At 37.5% G+C, this 20053-nt stretch overlaps 1 protein-coding gene across 2 annotated transcripts in view; it reads right to left on the reverse strand.

The window, feature by feature from the left end:
* Nucleotides 1–20053, reverse strand: part of DSC3 (desmocollin 3) — a 51698-nt gene that overhangs the window by 10650 nt on the left and 20995 nt on the right. For both annotated transcript variants that reach the window (XM_019465482.2, XM_019465483.2), the window contains exons 7-14: nt 18279–18445; nt 15106–15240; nt 14553–14738; nt 7904–8160; nt 7651–7793; nt 6317–6541; nt 3865–4089; nt 999–1120 (exon numbers count right to left, since the gene is read on the reverse strand). In XM_019465482.2, the coding sequence (XP_019321027.2) occupies nt 999–1120; nt 3865–4089; nt 6317–6541; nt 7651–7793; nt 7904–8160; nt 14553–14738; nt 15106–15240; nt 18279–18445 (1460 nt within the window). The remainder of the gene's footprint in view (nt 1–998; nt 1121–3864; nt 4090–6316; nt 6542–7650; nt 7794–7903; nt 8161–14552; nt 14739–15105; nt 15241–18278; nt 18446–20053) is intronic.

The following is a 20053-nucleotide window of genomic DNA, read 5'->3' on the forward strand; positions in this document are numbered from 1 at the left end:
CTTCTTACTCTTTCAGTTACAGAGTAATCTGTACCTCTTTCACCAGGTCCTTCAGGTTGATCCAGAGAACACGAATGCACTTATGTATCACAAGTGTCTTTGAACTAACAGTGCTCTGTCATGGTGCTAACGTTTACTGAAATGTTCCTACTTATTTTTCCCATAGAAGTAGATTCAACTGCTCACAAGTACATTGAAATCTTTTTGAGGGAAAAATATGCCTTGTAAGAACTCTTGAAATATATGCGCCCCCCGCCCCCCTGCCAAAGAAGAAGCCTAGTACTAAGCACCTCAGCAGTCCCAAGAAATACATAAGGAAAGAAAGTGGCAATAATCTTCCAAGTAATCTACCCTCCACCATATAAAAATATATATCTCTTTGGTATTTTCTTAATTTATCGTCAGAACTTTTAGTAGGTTTTTTTCCCCCATTATATATAATCAAAGAGAGAAACAAATGATACCTGGAAATGTACATGGTACAGAGCAGCTGAAACACGGTTATTATAATAAATCCACATCAAAAAGTTTTAAATCATAGCACTAGAGGGTGGAAAAATGATAATTAAAACAACACATGTCTTTTTGTAATTTTTTTTTCAATGTTTTATTTATTCTTAAGAGAGAGAGAAACAGAGCATGAATGAATGAGGGCAGAATGAGAGAGAAACACAGAATCCAAAGCAGGCTCCAGGCTCCGAGCTGTCAGCACAGAGCCCGATGTGGGGCTTGAACTCACAAGCCATGGGATCATGACCTGAACCAAAGTCAGACACAACTGACTGAGCCACCCAGGCGCCCCAAAACAACACATGTTTTAAGAATTCTAATAAATGCCACTACATAAATATCTGAATATCGGCAGATAAAATACTTATGCCTACAAAATCTGACCAAATTAAAAATATAAATTAACCCCTAAATTTCAAAATAACTTCAGAAGAATCAGTAAAAGAAATTATGGGAGATATTCAGAGATACTCATTTAAAACACTTACCACCTTATCATCTCCAGGTGCTTCTGTGTTTGATATGATTAAGTTTTGCTGTGCTAAATCTTCAGGAAAACCTTTTCTTTTTTTGGCACCAAAAACTCCACATACCAAAGTTAGCAATACAGCTGCATTTAAAAAAAAAAAAAAAAAAAAAGTTTAACATACATAGAATAAAATACTCATCTTTTATTTTTTATTACCTCAAGTGCACAGGAGGAAAACCACTAACCACGGTCCCATGAATTACCTTGGCCTTTCTAAATTAATAGGCCATGATTTAGCTTGGATTTTAAAAATGTGAATTAATTATATGTGTATATATATATATATATTTTTTTTTAAGTTTATTTCTTTTGAGAGACACAGAGACAGCACAAGTGGGGAAGGGGTAGAGAGAGGGAGAGAGACAGAGAAGAGAGAGAGAATCCCAAGCAGGCCCCATTGCAGGGCTCAAACTCATGAAACCGTGATATTGTGACCTGAGCCTAAACTAAGAGTCAGACACATAACTGACTGGGCCATCCAGCAGCCCCATTAATTATATGTATATTTTGATAATAGTTCTTTTAAGGGTTCGAATTCTATCTATCATGCATGTTAAAGTATTCACAATCGTGGATTAAACAGTAAATTTTCAAAAAATTCAATGACATTAATTTAAGACAGAGACTTTAAGAGATTTACTCATTCCCAAAAAAATGGTTTGCCTGTATGAAAAGCGTGACAAACATATTTTTTTTTTGAATATCTTGTCTCCAAGTATCTTAATTAAAACTACTCTGTATTTTGTCTATTCAAAATTTTCATTCTATGTCATACCTGTGGGAGGTTGAAATATGTGTCAATAAGATTAGCAGTAATAATAATAACGGTTGATAATCACAGTTCCTTACAATGTTCCACAGGCTCCTCCACCAAGGATGGCCAAACTGCAACCCCAAACCCCTTCCCATGAATTTTTTGGATGACCACATGTTTTTGAATGGCCCATGAACTATGGTTTTTACATTTTTAAATGTTTTTTTTAAACATTTTAAAATGAATAGTAGTTCATTACATGTGAAAATTATATGAAAGTCAAAGTTTAGCATCCATTAATAAAGTTCTTTTGGAACGCAGGCATGCCCATCACTTAAATATTTTCTATGGCTGCTTTCCTACTAGCAGGGTGGATTTCCCTGGTTATACGTGAAACCACATGGCCTGCAAAATGTAAAATATATACTATCCAGCCCTTTACAGAAAAAGGGTACCAATCTCTGCCTATTCTATGTGGCCACTTGTTAAACTTTCTGGTTCCGTGTCCTACCCCACTCTCTTGATCCACTCCACTCCAGCCACACCAGTGCCCCGGTCATGCCTTGACTTCTCCAGCCACCCTCTCACCTCAGGGCCTTTGTGCTGACCTCTGACTGAAAAACTCTTCCCCCAAGTACTGTACTTAGCTGACTCTTTGACCTTTCACAAAAATCATTGAAGATAACCTTGTCAGGCCTGCCAAACCATCCACTGAAAACCGGAGTCACTAGCCCTAATCCTCCCCCAACACCACACACACACACACACACACACACACACACACACACACACACGCGCGCTCCACAGCACTACAGCTCCTAATTATTTTGCTCTATTTTTTCCTCCACAGCATTTCACTTATTTATTAGTTTACTGTCACAAGGCACACTGTTTGCATTTGGTTTTGTCTGTTTTGTTCACTGATGACTCCCAAGCACCTGGACAATTTCTGGAATATAGTAGGTGTTCAATGTATATTTATTTTGTTGAGTTGTTGACAAATAATGAGCATTGTACTGTTCGAAGCTTTTCACATGAGTTACCCAATTAATGCTCAGTGCTGCCCCATAAAGGAGGCTACAAATACCTCTTTCACAGATGAGGAAACTGAAGCACAGTTAAGTAACTTGCCTCCGGTCTCATGGCTTGCAAATGATAGAGCTAGGTTATGAACTCAATGGTTTGGTGCCTGGGTCTTGCTGTTAACCACTAGTCCTATCACAGAACAAAGGAACAACGGCTAATCTAGGCTGGAAGAGTGGATGGAAATAAAAAAAAAAGAGGATAAAATATGGTACCATTGGGAATGACACAACTGACAAGCAAGAGGTTAAAAAAAATCCAAAACTGGCAAGACACACCCAAGAAGAGATATTGCTGTGATCCGAGTAAGTGCCCTAAGTCCGTGGCTGAATGATGACAAGAGATCACAGTGGCTTATAGTGGACTTCATACGGCAGTAGTTTTAGAGTGTTGATTTTGCCCTAAAAGGGGTAGTACTAGGACCAAGAAATGGAAACTATACATTGCCAGATTTGGAAAAATCTAAGGAACTTTAAGCAGCCCTGTCCAAATATGAAATTTTGTACCACAAAAAGGATCTTGTTCCTTCTTCCCGAAAATATTCCATCAGAAATTTGATAATAACACGAAAGCAATTTGTAATGAGGACTCACCCTGGCTGGACAGTTGGACAAGATTACTTTTCAAAGACTTTTCCTGCACTCAGACATTTGTGAGATGCAGATAGATATAGATAGATAGATAGATAGATAGATAGATAGATAGATGATAGATAGATAGATATAGAGATTCTTTTTAGTTTCTTTTTTAATGTTTATTTTTGAAACAGAGAGACAGAGCACCAGCGGGGAAGGGGCAGAGAGAGAGGGAAACACAGAATCGGAAGCAGGCTCCAGGCTCTGAGCTGTCAGCACAGAGCTTGATGTAGGGCTAGAACTCAGGGACTGCAAGATCATGACCGGAGCCGAAATCAGACGCTGAACCGACTAAGCCACCCAGGGCCCCTTTTTGTGATATATTTTAACTTTAAGTAGGCAAAAGGACTTACAAAATAGTAATGCTATGCCCAGCAGTATGGCCAGGATCGCCCATTTTCCGAGTATTACTCCTGCGCTCCTTCGGGTCGGCAGACATTGACTTGGATGAGTACAATCACACAGATTAACTCTCACGGTTTTTGTTGCAGATTGACCTTCTCTATCTTTTACAGTAATAGGAACACTATATTCCTGAAATTCAGCATTTTTCTGATATGAAAGACGGGCAGCTGTATCTGAAAGAAAATGAAAGAATTATATTTTTAATGGACATTTATTTCTAGCATTTGTTTCATCACACTTGTTTCTAAACATGTTATTCTCAAGGAACCACCTGCCACATGAAAATGAATAAAAATGGACAACTACCTTCTATTATTCTATCTTCTATTCTATTCTTAGTGCTACCTTTATCAGCACTAATATTACCATGTATGTGTTGCCCATCGTAACTTTCTAGAGGAGAGGCTTAGAGAAATAACTTGGCATTGGAGTGACCCAGTAGCATTTCTGCAGCATTTAATATTACTTATCTATATCCTTATTTACAAACCAATGATGCTACATTGGCTCTTGACACACACTTCAACCTTTTTTCTATAGTACCAGTTTATGGTACTTATAAAGAATTAACAATTGTTACACACAAAGCATGTCCGAAGTCAACAGTCTCTTATCCATTTATTTTCTGGTATCTGTCCATTATCTTTATGTACAAGGTAACTTTTCAAAGTACAATAGACCCTTTGTTATTTTGCCTTCCCTCTAGAAGTAATCTCAATACCACAAAGCTAGTTAATGCCACCCAGGCTGGGTGTAAGGCTTACATAAAAACAGATGTATCTGTATCATAACAATATGTTCTTATCAACTATGATATTTCCCCAATAGTCTTGATACCTACTGTAATGACTTTATTATCAACTGATCAAAAGCTCCATGCATTATTAATGCCAATCACAACCTTCTGAGTTTTGCAGTAAGTGAAATGAAGAAGTAGCACCATGCACATCCTGGAAGTCATCTGTAATGTCTAAGCCTTTCTTAAATGCACTGTTATAGCTGTTAAGAACTTCAAAGATTTCTGCCTGCATCTCAAATGTAGGGCTCCCCAGAGGAGTGTAAATTACTGCTAAGGTTTAGATGGAACCCTCCCATCTCCTATTGTGGCTAAGGTAAAATCCTCCAAATTCCTCTCTTCCCTCAAGACCACAAGCTGTACCATAGTCACCTCTGCTGTCCTTGTCACTCAACTCTGCCCTCTTCAAACTGTCCTGTCACCAATGTCACCTTGTTAAGACAAATCTGGGCACAGCATTCCTTACTGGCACACTCTCAGTGCATTCCTGCTGTCACCGACCGTACAAAAGTCAGTCTCCTCAGCCTACTACATAAGGTGCTTCATCACCAGATTCCATCGCCACTCCACCCCCCCCCCCCCCCCCCCCACACACACACACACACTCTCTGGGCATTCCTGCTAAAACCTAAACTCTAACACTGGTTTATTTATCCCCTTAGCATTTCCCTTCTTTATGCATATTTATTAACCAATTATTTTTAAACAAACAATTAAGCAGTTAGTATCTACTAAGCACTGGGCTAGGTGCTGGCGAAACACAAATGAATCACAATTATCCTGAGAAACTCATGTATTGGAAAAGAAAGGTAAACAGGTGATAACACAACACAAAAGAAGCTATAATAAAGGTACAAAAGGTCATGGTGCTACTCCTTCTACTTCAAGAAAGACTTCGTAGATGTGAGCATCTGAATTGCCGTCATGTCTGTCTTGTTAATTTCTACGTGTATCACCAGGGTCAGAACGGTGCATAGTAGATGGTAGGGGCTCCATAAGAACCTCATGAATTAATACCAAGCTATGAAATGGGAAGGGTAGTATTCTAGGAAGAAAGGATAGCATACACAAAAATCCAATTGTATGGAAGAGAATGGATAGTAAGAAAACAGCAGTGAATGGTGGCTGAAATACAGAACTACACTCCCCCAGAAATCACTATCACAGGATGCTGTCCTGACGGCTCCCATCCAACATCTCTGTCCATAGCTCACCATGCTTCTTTCCAGAACACCATAGAGTGCTTGCCTCCTATACCCACATTCTCATTTCCAGAGTTTGCTTACACTAAAATTTAAACGCCCCATCTCTGTTCTCTCTTCACCTCCCTGGAGTCACTTTAAAACCACACCGGAAACAATTCGTCTTAATAAGTTGCCCAATATTTTCAGCAAAGTTTTTTTGTCTTTGTTGTAAATGTAAATTTTGCCTTCATAAAAAATGATAATTTCTTTCATTTTATATACAATATAAAGACCCCATCATAATATTTGTAAATGGTCGAATTAGGCTTCTAAAATATGTTAATGAGAATATTTTAGCAAACAAGCAAATTCACCCTCAGTTATTTTAGAGCATATAAATCGTTACTGTTTATTAAATACCATTAACTTTGGTGAGGGTCCACATTCTGTTCATTTCTGGAGAAGTGTCTGCCAAGCTGAAATAAAATGGAGGGCCATGGATAGGTTCATCGGGATCGACAGCTGAAATGTCAGTATACCTCATCTTTGGTTTGCAAATTGTTACATAACTTTGAAGTATTTCTGGTGGGTTATCATTCATATCTTCAATGTTAACTGCAAGTGTCCCAGTACATGATCTACCATCTAGGAAGAAAGGTAAAAGATTTAGTGTAGTTTTATGCGTTAACATTTTCTTAATAAAATAAATTAACTACCTTCTATATATGATATATGTTTCCTCAAATAAGCTGATATTAGAAAAAATGGTAATAAGAATGTAGAAGAATAAACGAAACCTGTAGATCATTTAAAATGAGTACTGCCATTGATAATATCAGTTACAACTGCCAATAAACTTTTTGCCAGGATCACTACAAAACAAGAAAAATCAATGTGTGAACTCTGTATTCGCAGGGGTCCCCTCTGGTACAGATGTTAATGAGCACTAGAAAGGCTACAAAAAGTTATTCTAATCTTGGTACACATTTAATCCACTTAGCAAGATTTTGAAAATATATGATGCTTGGGTTCCCCAAATATTCTGATTCATTTCATCTAAGTCAATGCTACAAAATGATTTTTTTTAATTTTTTAAATGTTTATTTATTTTTGGGAGACAGACAGAACGTGAGCATGGGAGGGACAGAGAGAGCGGGAGACACAGAATCTGAAGCAGGTTTCAGGCTCTGAGCTGTCAGCACAGAGCCCCATGCAGGGCTTGAACTCACGGTGAGATCATGACCTGGGCCGATGTGGGATACTTAACTGACTGAGCCACCCAGGTGCCCCTACAAAATGATTTTTTAAGTGCCCCAAGTTATTGTAATATGAAGCCAGGGTTAAGAAACTCTGAGTTGTTTTAAGCAACAGAATTCAAGCAAAGGGTCACTGTGACCTAATAATCAGCTAAGTTACTCAAAGATTCGATTTAAAATGGCATGAAAAGATCTAGAAGATTCTGGTGAGATCGTCTCATCCGATCCAAGACTTAAGTTTCCTCTTTGCCCTCCAACAAAGAGATCTATAAGCATGTGAGGTCCCACCATGCTGGGGATATAAAGATAAATAAATGGCTTCTTGTTGCTATGAAGGTTCACCTCGTTAAATGATTAAGAGAAATAGGAACCGTCTTCAAAGTAATTTCTGACAATTCAAAAATACCTATCACAACAATTCTGCACAATAATAATTGCAGCTTATTGTCCAATTCCTCCTAAGATACCATATTAAATAAAATTAACATTTTTTTTTACCTTGGTCTATTGCCAGGACTGTTATATTATATAAGTCATTTCTGGGAGTCATGGCCTCCCGGTCCAGGATTTTGGAAGTTGTGATTGACCCTGAAATCTCATCAATGGTGATCCATCCTTTAGGATCATGCAATTTTTTGTACCTATTAATTTAAAATAAAAAGTCTTCAGCAATATAAAACATATTAAAATAAATTACTGTCTCAATTATTACAAATACATTATTAGTATGTGGTTACAGACTTCTTCATACCTTATGCCCCTGGCACTTCTAGTTTCAGGGTCATATGCCTTATAACCATTGACCTTTGACCCCACTGCTGAGTGTTCTTGAATCCGTACATACTGGGCTGCAGGGCTACATTCGGGTCCTTCATCCTGATCCCTCACGTGAACTGTGACCAAGGCTCTGTTCATGGTTGTTCTGAGTGCAAAATCTCGAGTAAATGGAGCTTCATTGCTTACTCCAATTTCCAGGGTCACTTGGTGGTTTTCTTCATAATTCAGCGGCTTTTTAAAAAAGCACATGCATATCAGCATCAGTGTAAAATACCTTCGGAATTTCAAATAACAAGTGAGCATCTGCAAAAACGAACAGTGGTGCATAAATTCTATGCTCCCATTCAATCAATATGGACTTTTACCCGTTGCTAAAGAGAGAGGTGATTCTTCACTAAGCCTTTAGCAAGAGTGGTCCAAAAGTTTCTACAGATGGTTTTATGGAGTTGTGGAAAAACAATTCCAGTTATACTCTCATAGTTCATTCTTACTAAGGAAGATTATTTTGAACCTGGAGACAATGCAGAGAGATGACAGTGTTTTTATGACCCTGCTTTAGAGTGCTAACAGACCAGCCGAAGGGGCATCTAACTCCAGGAGAATGCAATTTTGTTTGACTCACTACTTCCTATTGAGTATGTCCATTTCCTTAACCACCACACTATAATCCCTCTGCTACACTATGCTGCTTAATTGGTTCACCAGCCTCTAAAAACATTTAAGTGAATCCTTTGATTATAATTGATTTTTAGACAGCGAATCAAGCAAACCCATAATAACATTATTTTACATTGTACTGCAAATTTGAAGTATTTTTTTTTATTTGATTCTCTTTCTGCTTATCAAAACCATCACTAGCTGACCACTGAACAAAATAAAAAATGAGGAGTAACATTTTTATTTTAAACCTTTCCCCATACCTAGCTATTATCAAGCTGAGATACTAATATCATAAGTCCGCTAAGAAGTCAAGAAAATTTCTGAATCTTAGAATCCACAAAATATGGATGAAACTTTTTAAAAAATCTTTTATGAACAGTCTAGAAAACAGAGAGGCAAGAAGGGAAAAAGAATTAATATGTTTATCTATTGCTAATGAACACTCTCACAAATTACATGTGTTGATATATGATCATGCAGAGAATGAAAGCATTCATTGGAGATGAGGCATGGATAGAAAGTCAGGAAACAGCTGCTGCTCCGGGGGAGGTGCAGTGATTTGATCAGGGCCACTTACTAAAGCCTTAGAATTTCTTTATGTAATTGCTCGAGGTTTGCACTGCATATTGGTTTAGAGGCTTAAAACTCTACAAGATTGGAAATCTAGTAGGATGAAATCAGCGATTAATGAAAAACCAGGAATTCTCTTCCACCACACGGTAGCTTTAATGTTTCATCATTTATTTTATATTTTTAATATTTATTTCTTTCGGGGAGAGTGCAAGCGGAGGAAGGGCCGAGAGAAGAGGACAGAGGATCCAAAGTGGGCTCTGCACTGACAGGCTAGCAGCTGTGAGCCCAACGTGGGGCTCGAACTCACAAACCGTGAGATCATGACCTGCGGTAAATAAAGTTGGACACTCAACCGACTGAGCCACCCAGGCACCTGTTTCATCAACTAAAAAAATGTTCAAAAATATCTTATATCTGCACTGAGATGCTAGTATCTCGCTAGAAAATGAAGTGCTGTTTTATGGCGGACTCTCTATGTTGAGAATGACCAAGTAGAGTATCTTCTTCATCAAGCCCATGTGCAACTGCTGCTGCTCAAATAGAAAGGAAATGCTGAGATGGAAAGATTACCCAGGACTGAGCTGAAGACTGCATCAGCTCAGGGTCTACAGTTCCAGAAAAGTTCTCCGACATGGACAATTATAACACAAGATCCAAGAACATGTAAGGCTTCTAAAAATAGAATAATAATATCCTACAGTTCACCAAGTGTTTTCACTTTCATTATTATAATTGAATAGCTACTAGGGAGGCAGAGAGAAGTATTATTTATATTCTATAGATAATACAGAGGCTAATTTCCAAGATCACATAGCTATGCAAAGCAATTGAACATGGTGCTTAAGAGCATGTACTTGGAATCAAAGAGACCTTCACTCAAATCCTGTCCTACTGCATCCTAGCTGTGTCACTTTGGGTAAATTTCTTAATCTCTCTGACACTAAGTTTCGTCCTCTGCACAACTGTTGTAAGAATAACATTTAACATTGTAAGCCCACAGCGAGTGCTTTACACTATAGGTTTTAGTAATCTCTCCGGCTGTCACGCAGCCAGTCGAAAGAAAAAGGTGATGTATTTTTTGTTAACATCCAATATGATGCATAATAGGAGACACCAACTAACAAGACAATGTTTGGAAGCTTTGTTCAGATAAAGAAGTATATTTGAGCAATCTTTGGCTTGAATTACTGATTATTTCATTCTTTTTTGGTATAGAGGAATGAATAAAGTTCATTCCTATTCATTATTAAGTACATAGCCTATGTGAAAGAAAGATGGATTTCAAAATGCCTTGGTTATACAGTGTTTGATTTTAAAATAGAAGATACCTCATCAATGTTACAAAGTACTTAAATATATAACTTAAGTACACGAACACAAATCTTTAGCAAGGTAAAAGATAAGGTACGTTTACATTTTTTAAATATTTGTTTACTTATTTTGAGACAGAGAGAAAGCAAGTGGTGGAGGGGCAGAGAGAGAGGGAGAGAGAGAATCCCAAGCAGACTCCACGCTATCAATGCAGAGCCTGACGCAGGGCTCAATCTCACAGACCAAAAAATCATGACCTGAGCTGATATCAAGAGTCAGACACTTAACCGACTGAGCCACACAGGCTCCCCAAGGATACAATAACTTTAAAGACCAGTGCAGTTACCAAAGGATCTCTGTAATGAATTCAGATTTTCTAAGGGGTTGCGTAAAATATAGAAAGGAAGATATACCACAGAGAATGCAAATTTTATTGCCCAAAATGTTAGAGAATATTATGAATGGCTTAAAGAAAGAAGGAAGGTAAAACTACCAAAGGAGCTAATAATGACAGAGGAAGGAGATAATTTAAAGAGTAAACTCAGATGGGGCGCCTGGGTGGCTCAGTCGGTTGAGCATCCGGCTTCGGCTCGGGTCATGATCTCACAATTTGTGGGTTCAAGCCCCACATCAGACTCTGTACTGATGGCTCAGAGCCTGGAGCCTGCTTCCAATTCTGTGTCTCCCTCTCTCTCTGCTCCTACCCTGCTCATGCTCTGTCTCTCTCTCTCCTTCAAAAATAAATAAAAAAACATTTAAAAAAAAAAAGTAAACTCATAGAAGTAGAAATTTATTGAAGATACAAAAAGAGAAGACCTCCTTGTGCAACTGAAGTCATGATTTTATCAAGCCATGTAACCCAAGTATGGGAAAGAAGAGAGCTAAGGGGAACATGACCCCAAGGGTACCACGCAGGAAGAATAGCACAGTAGCTCTGACGAAGGGTTCTGCATCAGGAATGTCTCAGTTTGCATCCTGGATCTGTCACCTTCTATCTCTATGAATGGGGGCAAGTGACTTTACTTCTTTTGACTCAGCCTCTTCATCTGAAAATGGGAAGAATGATAGGAACAACCACTGGGTTGTTATGAAAGTTAAAAATAAATCTTTGGAATCCTGTATATTTTTGGAGGCTTTTTTTTCCTTTACAATTTCAAAACATGGGGAAAGCAGCAAAATAAATTAATTTTATAAAGCATACCTAATATTGATTTAAACAGAAACTGTGCAAATTAAGAAAACTATATTTTTTATTGTAAAATGGGGATAATAATAGTATCGTATCCTAAAGGGGATATGACAACTAGTTTAGTTGTTTATGTTTAGTATCATTCCCTTGGCATGAAAGGTGATCAGTACTTGGTAACTACTTTTAAAATTCTAAAAGAATTTCCTAGATATAAAAACTAGGATAGGGTGACTGGGTGGCTCAGTTGGTTAAGTGTCCGACTTCAGCTCAGGTCATGATCTCACAGTCTGTGAGTTCGAGCCCCATATCGGGCTCTGGGCTCACAGCTCAGAGCCTGGAGCCTGCTTCAGATTCTGTGTCTTCCTCTCTTTCTGCCCCTCCCCTGCTCATGCTCTGTCTCTCTCTCTCTCAAAAATAATTAAAAACATTTAAAAAATTTAAAAAAATAACTAGGATATAATTATCAGTGCAACTATCTTATATTTAAAGATAACGGGATTAAATGCATATAAATTTTATTGCGGAGGGAGGGGTGTGTGGATTTTTCTATATTCTTCATATGTCCAATTAACTTAAAATGAACCAGTGAAAAAAAGTAAAGTATCACCATGTAATTGCTCTCTCTCCTAAAGAATCCTGGGATGGTACCCAGAAGCTGTTCACCAGAAATAAAATATTTCACCAGATGTTTATTAGTCACATGGAGTAAGAGATATTCTAGAATATAGTCTATTATTTCTGAAAATATGTGCAAACATTTTTCTTAACGTCTTTGTGATAAACATTCCTTGAGGAGAAAAAATCCACTCTGAATATGAAAAAAATCAAATGTGCCAACATACTATGATTTTTTTTTAAAGTTTACTAAAATTCATTTTGTATTGGTCAAAAAACTCATAATAAAAATTTAATTCCTAGCATTACTTAAATTTGGCCTCCCGAACCAAGATAAAATTATTGCAATTTAAAAAATAATAATAACAGGTCTTTAATAATGGCCTTGAATAGAGAGAACTGAGAAGTAGCCAAGCAGTAGTAGCTTGTAACTGAGAAGTAGCCAAGTATCTAACCAAGCAGTAGATACTCTAAAACACTCTAAAAGGTCTGAGCATGGGTCTTTGACCTGAGCTACCGCAGTTGGCATAATCTACCCATCTTGGATCTCAAACTATTCCTCTGACTTATTTCTAGAAAGAAGGAAAGGTGGGGTTGAGGGGTATGCAGAGGAAGGTGTACGGGAGAAAACTTAAACAAAACATCTGTTGCCAATCACATCAATTTTGAGGCAAATGCTTGTCCAGCTTTGGAAACTGATGCATAGCAGCCTTTTTCAAAAGAATTACACACCACAGACCCTCAGCCTACCTGACTTAAGCTGCAGCTCTGGTGAACACCTCTACCATTTATACTGATAGATTCACACCTCAAGTGCACAAAGATTCAGCTCTTCAGATTCAAAGTCTGGTCCAAAGCTAAGCAGCTCTCTCTCAGGCAGGCACAGCCACGCCCAGAAGTGCAGGAGAGCTGAGGTTCCCTGGAAGCAACCTTCAACCAGTGAGGCATGGGTATCAACAATGGGAGTTGATGGACAAATGCCCTGGGTACCACTTTTTGAGGAGATAATTCTGAAGTACATTCTACATGGTTCATTGCATGATTGAACACCAGAGGTGACTAAGTCAATAATGCAGACTTGATTGGCTTTTCGTTCTTTTCTGTCTTAATTTTCCATTTTTACTCTGGCTTTCTAGGATCCACTTCCTAAATAGTTTCCTTCACTGACGTCCTTGCCTCGTGTTCTGCTTTCTGGAGAGTCCAAAGGAAGACTGACTGAGGTGGGCCAATACAAAGAAAATATGACCAGTACCACCTGCTTATTTCCTTTCCTACTACTATCAATTATAAAACTTCATTTTTCTTAAGTGGCTGCTTTTAGTATTCAATTTGAGTGGATCATATTATAGAAAACTGAAATAGAGGGAGGTTTGATGTTGAGAGTCATCTGGAACAAATATATTTGACTATTCACATCTGGATAGAACTTGCCAAAGTTGATTACATAATCTGTGGAAATTTTTAGTGAGGAAATAACTACAAATAGATACTGTTGTATCAAAGTCTACACCATATTGTTGTTGGCAGGAAAGTTTGTTTTATTCAATGGATGACTCCTTTACCTGCCCATAGGACAATTTTCTTTCTTGTTCGGGGCTACAAATATAAAACCAAGGGTCCTTCCCAAATAGGGCCTTCTCTGCCCTCATAACCTGGACCCTAGAATGAAACAGGGCAACCAAAAACACAATATATAGAATAAAGATATATGCTGCCTGATACAACACTGTATTTCACCCTCAAAATCACCTATAAAGGATCACATACAACCAGGCATATATTCCAGAAAGAGAGTAAGTGAGAAGACTATGGGCTTCTGAATTATATCATGTAAGGAATAGTTAAAGGAATTAGGAATATTTATCCTAGAGAAAGTACGTTTCAAATGGACATAGCAAACTTTTCAAAAGAATTATACTTCTGTATAGGATTAGAGCCAGACCATTAAAGACAGAACCTAGACATGGGATAGAAGGACAATAATTCGAGCACAGTAGAAGTAAGGACTTCTGAGAATCAGAGCTCTCCAAAAACAGAATAAGCTGCCAATGGAGATCCTCAGAACTGAGAATGTTCAAGCATAAGCTAGGTGACTAATGACTGGCAACAAAATTATGGAAGAAAGACAGCATTCAATGGGAACAGTTGGACTAAACAGACGAAGCTCTATTCCATCTTGTGGATTCTTTGATCTGAAACTATTTGGTTGATTAAACCAATAGTTGAAGAGAACTTGTTAACTTGCCAAGTTGTCAAGTATCCATTATTACTGTACCTTTACAACGTACAAAACACCTTCATTAGTCTCTTTGTCCGTGCTGATTTTGAAATGTCCATTCTCATTCCCCTTCAAAATGGTAAAATTGGCTCTCCAGTTGGCAGTGTTAATTAAATCCTTATCTTCTATAGATATGCGTAAGATCTCCACATTGTATGCATTTTCCTCTACTGATGCTTCATACTGAAACAGAAAGAACTCATTAAAAACTTACTTTATAAAGAGAAGTTTTACAAAGAAAGTAAAGTATTTCCTCCACTCCAAAAGTATTGGTTCTTATAGTTTTTAGCTAGTGTATTTTAAAGCCATGAATCTTTCAAAGGATTATCTTTGAAATGAAAGAAATTCGTTACAAATGAAGACAAATGTTACAAGAGGATAAAATACTACTATGAATAAATAAAGGAGATTTATATGTCAGCTGTTCAAACTTTAATTTTATTCATAAAATAAACATACATACTTCAAAGCATGACACATGTTATTAATTTATATTAAATAACAAATAACAATTGACAAGTAGACATAGATTTTGATATTATATACTTACAGTATTTTGTTTGAAAGTGGGTGCATTGTCATTTGAATCTTTAACTGTTATGATGCAAGTTGAGGTACTCATCAATCCAAATAATTGACCATCCATGTCTTGTACTTTCATTATCAGTGAGTACTTATCTACAGTCTGGAAACAAAGCAAATACTTAATTACTTTTGAAAACATTTGCTCCAACTTATAAATGAAACTTCAGTTGTGTAGTCTTCCATTTGTGTGAATCCACGCCTTTATTTGATTCCATATTTGCAGACACTTTAAGAATTGGGTAGACAGGGATAAGCTGGAAAGGTAGACAGAGGTTAAATTACAAAGAGCCAGACGAAGAATTTAGACATATTTTAATTGGCTAATAGGGAAAAGTTTTATAGGAGTCATAGGGGGAGCACAAAATAAGAACACTGGAGTTTCAGAAAGAATATTCTTCATGTAGATTCAGCATAATTTGAAGTAAACTGAGCTGAAAGTCAAAGAAATCAGTTAGAGGCTCTTAAGTGGCTGAGTCAGTTAAGCATGAGACTCATGGTTTCAGCTCCGGTTATGATCCCACAGTTGGTGAGACTGAGCCGCATCAGGCTGTGTTGACAGTGCAGATCCTGCTAGGGATTCTCTCTCTCTCCCTCTCGCTCTGTCCCTCCCCTGCTCGCTATCTCTCTCTCTCTCAAAATAAATAAATAAATTTTTAAAAGTTAAAAAAAAAAGGAAACCAGTTAAAAAGCTCCTGAAATAGTCTAAGATAGGTGATCCACGTCTGAAGCAGTGGCAATGAGGACAGAGAGTAAGGGTGACAGTAAGCTTCTTGGGAGTTAGCATTTAGTAGGATGTGATGGTAGATTCTATATAAAATTTCAGAGAAGAGAGAGTTGAGAATTATGCTCAGGTGTCTTATTTGGATAAAGCAGAGGGGTATCACCAACCAATGTAGCAAATGCAGAAGGACAGCCTGTGCTCTGAGGAAGTGAGCACTAGCAGGGTGAGCAAAAATGGCCAAAAAGAATGAGTTGTGCCTGGCATATACTGAATTTTATGTGCCTATGGGAAATCTAAGGAGAAATGTTCAGAAGACACTTGGATGTGTGGCCCCCTACTTACAGGAGAGTTCATAGCCAGAAATACCACTCTGGGAGCCATTAGTATGTAGATGGTGGCTGAAATTGTAGCAGGCATCAGATTTATCGAAAAGAGGTTAAAGGATAAGAAGAGCTAAGGATAGAAGTAACAGTGGCATGTCAAGCATGGGGGAAGTAAGAAGACTAAGCGATGGACAATAAAAAGGAAAGATCAGAGAAACAGGAAAAGAACCAGAAATCCAAGAGAAGAGAGAGTTTTAGCAAGTGCCAACAATGGACAGGGGCTTTAGGTAACAGGTGGATTTGGCAACTGGGAGGTCACTGTTGACTTTCTGTGAACAGAGTTTTGCAAATGGCGGGGTGGTGATGGATGATGAATTGATTACTTTGTGACACAATCCTGTTAACTTTCTCTTCTCTCTTACTATTCTTTAGCTATTCCTTTTGGTTTTGTTTCATTTTGTTTTTTTACTTTTCTCCATTTTCTGGAAACCAACATTCTCACCCTGAGATGCTCCTCCTTTGGCTCCACTCTCTGATACCCTGCTTCTTCTTCCTCTAAATGCACTGGTTTTGTTTTTATATCTCCCTTATTCATTTCTTTATTTCCTGTGTTGTTCCCCACAACACACTTTGTGGCAGTTCCCCCCAAAATCCTGTTGACTTTAAAAAAAAATTAAGTTTATTTGTATTTATTTTGAGAGGGAGATAGAGAGCAAGCAGGGCAAGGACAGAGAGATAGGGAGATAGAATCCCAAGCAGGCTCCACACTATCAGCACAGAGCCCAACGTGGGGCTTGAACTCACAAACCCGTGAGATCACGACCTGAGCTGAAATCAAAAGTAGGATGTTCAACCCACTGAGCCACCCAGGCGCCCCTCTGTTGACTTTTTTTGATCAGGAAAGCAGACCTGGGTGTGACCACAAATCTGTATCTTACAGGCTGTATGCCCTTAAATTATTTAATTTTTCTAAGCCTCACTGTCAATGTGTAAAAACTGAGGGAAAATGCTTGTTTTCACTTGGTCACTATATCAGCTCTACCTCTTCCACATATACAAAAAACACATTCATCTTGCTCCTTCAAACCTTCCCATTTGTTATTATCATCACGTGCTTTATCACATAAAATGTACTGACCACACCCAAAAATAAAAATAATGACAAATAAAACCTTTGTGCTATTTTTGATTTCTTTCCGTGGCTTCTCATCATCCTTTCCTTTTTCTTTGGCAACCAATTCCACTGATTACTTCTGTACATTATCTGTCCAAGTCATATCGATCCTTCTATTTGTGTTATTCAGGGTGCAGTGGGAACCACTGAGTGTTTTAATAGAGCTATTTTGTACACATGAAATTGATTAATCTGCCTCAGTCAGGAATTCAGGTCTGTGAGTTAAACACAGGCTGACAAAATAGAGCAAAAGTAACAAAAATTAGAAGATTGAGTTCAATGATTTGTTTCTGGTGAGTCAATCAATCTTTCTGACTGTCACGTTTGTCCTCTATAGATTGGATGTAACAACCTATCTAGTCAAACGAGGAAATTATAAAGATCGAACATAATTATGCATGAAGAATTTGAACATAAAATGCTATATACCTGATAGTGTGCTAGTACTATGATCCAAATAGTGTTACAGATTTCATAATAAGCCATCAACTAATTCCTTCCTAATAAAAAGTACATATCCACAATAACTGGATAGGAATCCGCATGTGATCTAAACCCATGGAGCGTGCAAAATTAATTGTCCTACATGAGAATTGAAGGCTTTCCTGAGCTGAAACCAATTAGTCACACATAAGAACAGAATAATATTCAACAGCAGCAACTTTCATAAGAAATGTATTTTGTTCCCACTCCTTCTAAACACCAATTGATCTGTATTTCTATTCCAATGGCTTTCCTTACATAAGGAAACAGAAGTCATATTTAAAAAAAAAGCATATAACATGGCTGGAAATTCTTATTGTCTTACACCTAAATAAAAGAAAATAGAAACTCCTAAGTTCACGGGAGAGCAAACTTCAGTAAATGGGGTAGGGATCTAAGCCCCTGGTAAAATTATATTCTAAGGAGTGGAAAGCTACCTCTCTGTCCAAATAATGAGCGACTGTGGTGATGACACCTGTGGTCGGATGCACAGAGAAGATCCCCGGGGACTTCGGGGTCTGCTCCAAAATGGTATACTTCAGGCGTGTGTGCATCGTATCCGGTTCATCTTTGTCTGTGGCACAAACCACTCCCACTGTAGTACCTACATGTTTTCAAAAAAAAAAAAGAAAGAAAAGAAAGAAAAGAGTCTTTAATTTGCAGAACTGCAAAACATATTTATGAATATCTACACTTTTCAAATTTTGACAATGGTAGTGGAAATCTAATTTTAAATGGGTTTTTTATGAGACATGTTCCATCTTTCAATAGCACCAATGAAGAGGGCTTCAAATTTATAATATAAACACTATGAGACTCTATATCAAGGCACACTTCTACTTTGCTCACAGTTAAAAAAAAATTTGATAAGAAATTACTAAAAACTTATTTAAATGGCAATCAAGAATAATTTCAACACATATTCCCACATACTGCAATAACAAACCGAGCTGGAGAGAGAAATCATGTTTCCTAAGTAAATCAGATTTTTTAATTGAATTTCTGATTAATAGATAAATCAAGACTGACTTGGGGTATAACTGTATAAGTGGTCAACTTGACCTTTCACAGTCTAGTCTCTATTCCAGTATTTTTTCTTTTTTGTGCCAGTCTTTAACGTGTTTCATTATCTTTCACCCGCTTAGCATCCACACCGCACTGCCCTCAGCCCTACTTAATCCTCAGTAAGGGATTTCATACGGTTCATCCTTCAGGGAGAATTTAGGTCAATTGTTTCTTCATTTGGAGCTATTAATATTTGTCATCTGTATGGAATGTAAGAGTATTGCTCAGGTAAAGGATTATACATATCAAAGAGTACAAACAGGTGGTATTGTCCAGTGTAAGGTCAGTGTTCCAATGCCCATGGAAATGTAATACATAGATCCACTTTGCCTATAGCCCAGTAAGGGCTGGCCTGAAGAACAAATACATAGACATATACAGTCACACACATATTCACACACACACACACACACGCACACACACACACACACGTTTGCTGAATACAGTATTTGAAGGAAATAAAAACCAATTAATGCCAGAAATATTAGTTTTAAATAGTTTTCACTGTAATGTCTTTAAAATTTGTATATATGTGTGTGTACATGAACAGATACATACACACACACACAGATAGATAAACATTATAGAGAATGTCCAGTTACATATTCATAAATAGTGACAAGACTTTTGCAGTGGATCAATATGAAAACATGAAGTAATTATCTTATTATGAGAAAACAAATGCTATTCATCTATGTTTGCATAGAAAACAAGTTCCTAATCTTTTTAAGGCAGAATATTTTCTTCCTGAGATTTTACTGACAGGACACAAACACTATGTTAATTCTCTGGATTAAAAACTGTTTTACTTATCACAGAAAATCCTCCGAAAATCTTCAAAACCCCTTTTCATGAGCAGTATACTTAAATATTAGTTGAGCACCCCATGTCCCAAATTCTGTGTGTGAATTAAGGCAAACTCAAAGAACACCCAGCAGTTCAGAGTATCACAGCCCAAACTGGTCTGAACCTTCTCATGTGGGATGCTTAAAGTACCTTGGGTTCATCTGGGAATCAAAGTACTTGCCCTTGGTTCTCATCTATCACTATCATAAAGAAGAGAATTCTCAAGAAAGACTTTGAAACCAATAATCTCTCTTTGAAAAAAAAGTAAATTGTACCAGAGTCACAGTCACACTGAAGCTGA

Source organism: Panthera pardus, unplaced genomic scaffold (genome assembly GCF_024362965.1).
Source record: "Panthera pardus isolate Hobbes unplaced genomic scaffold, ASM2436296v1 HiC_scaffold_15, whole genome shotgun sequence".
In the NCBI taxonomy this organism is placed as follows: Eukaryota; Metazoa; Chordata; class Mammalia; order Carnivora; family Felidae; genus Panthera; species Panthera pardus.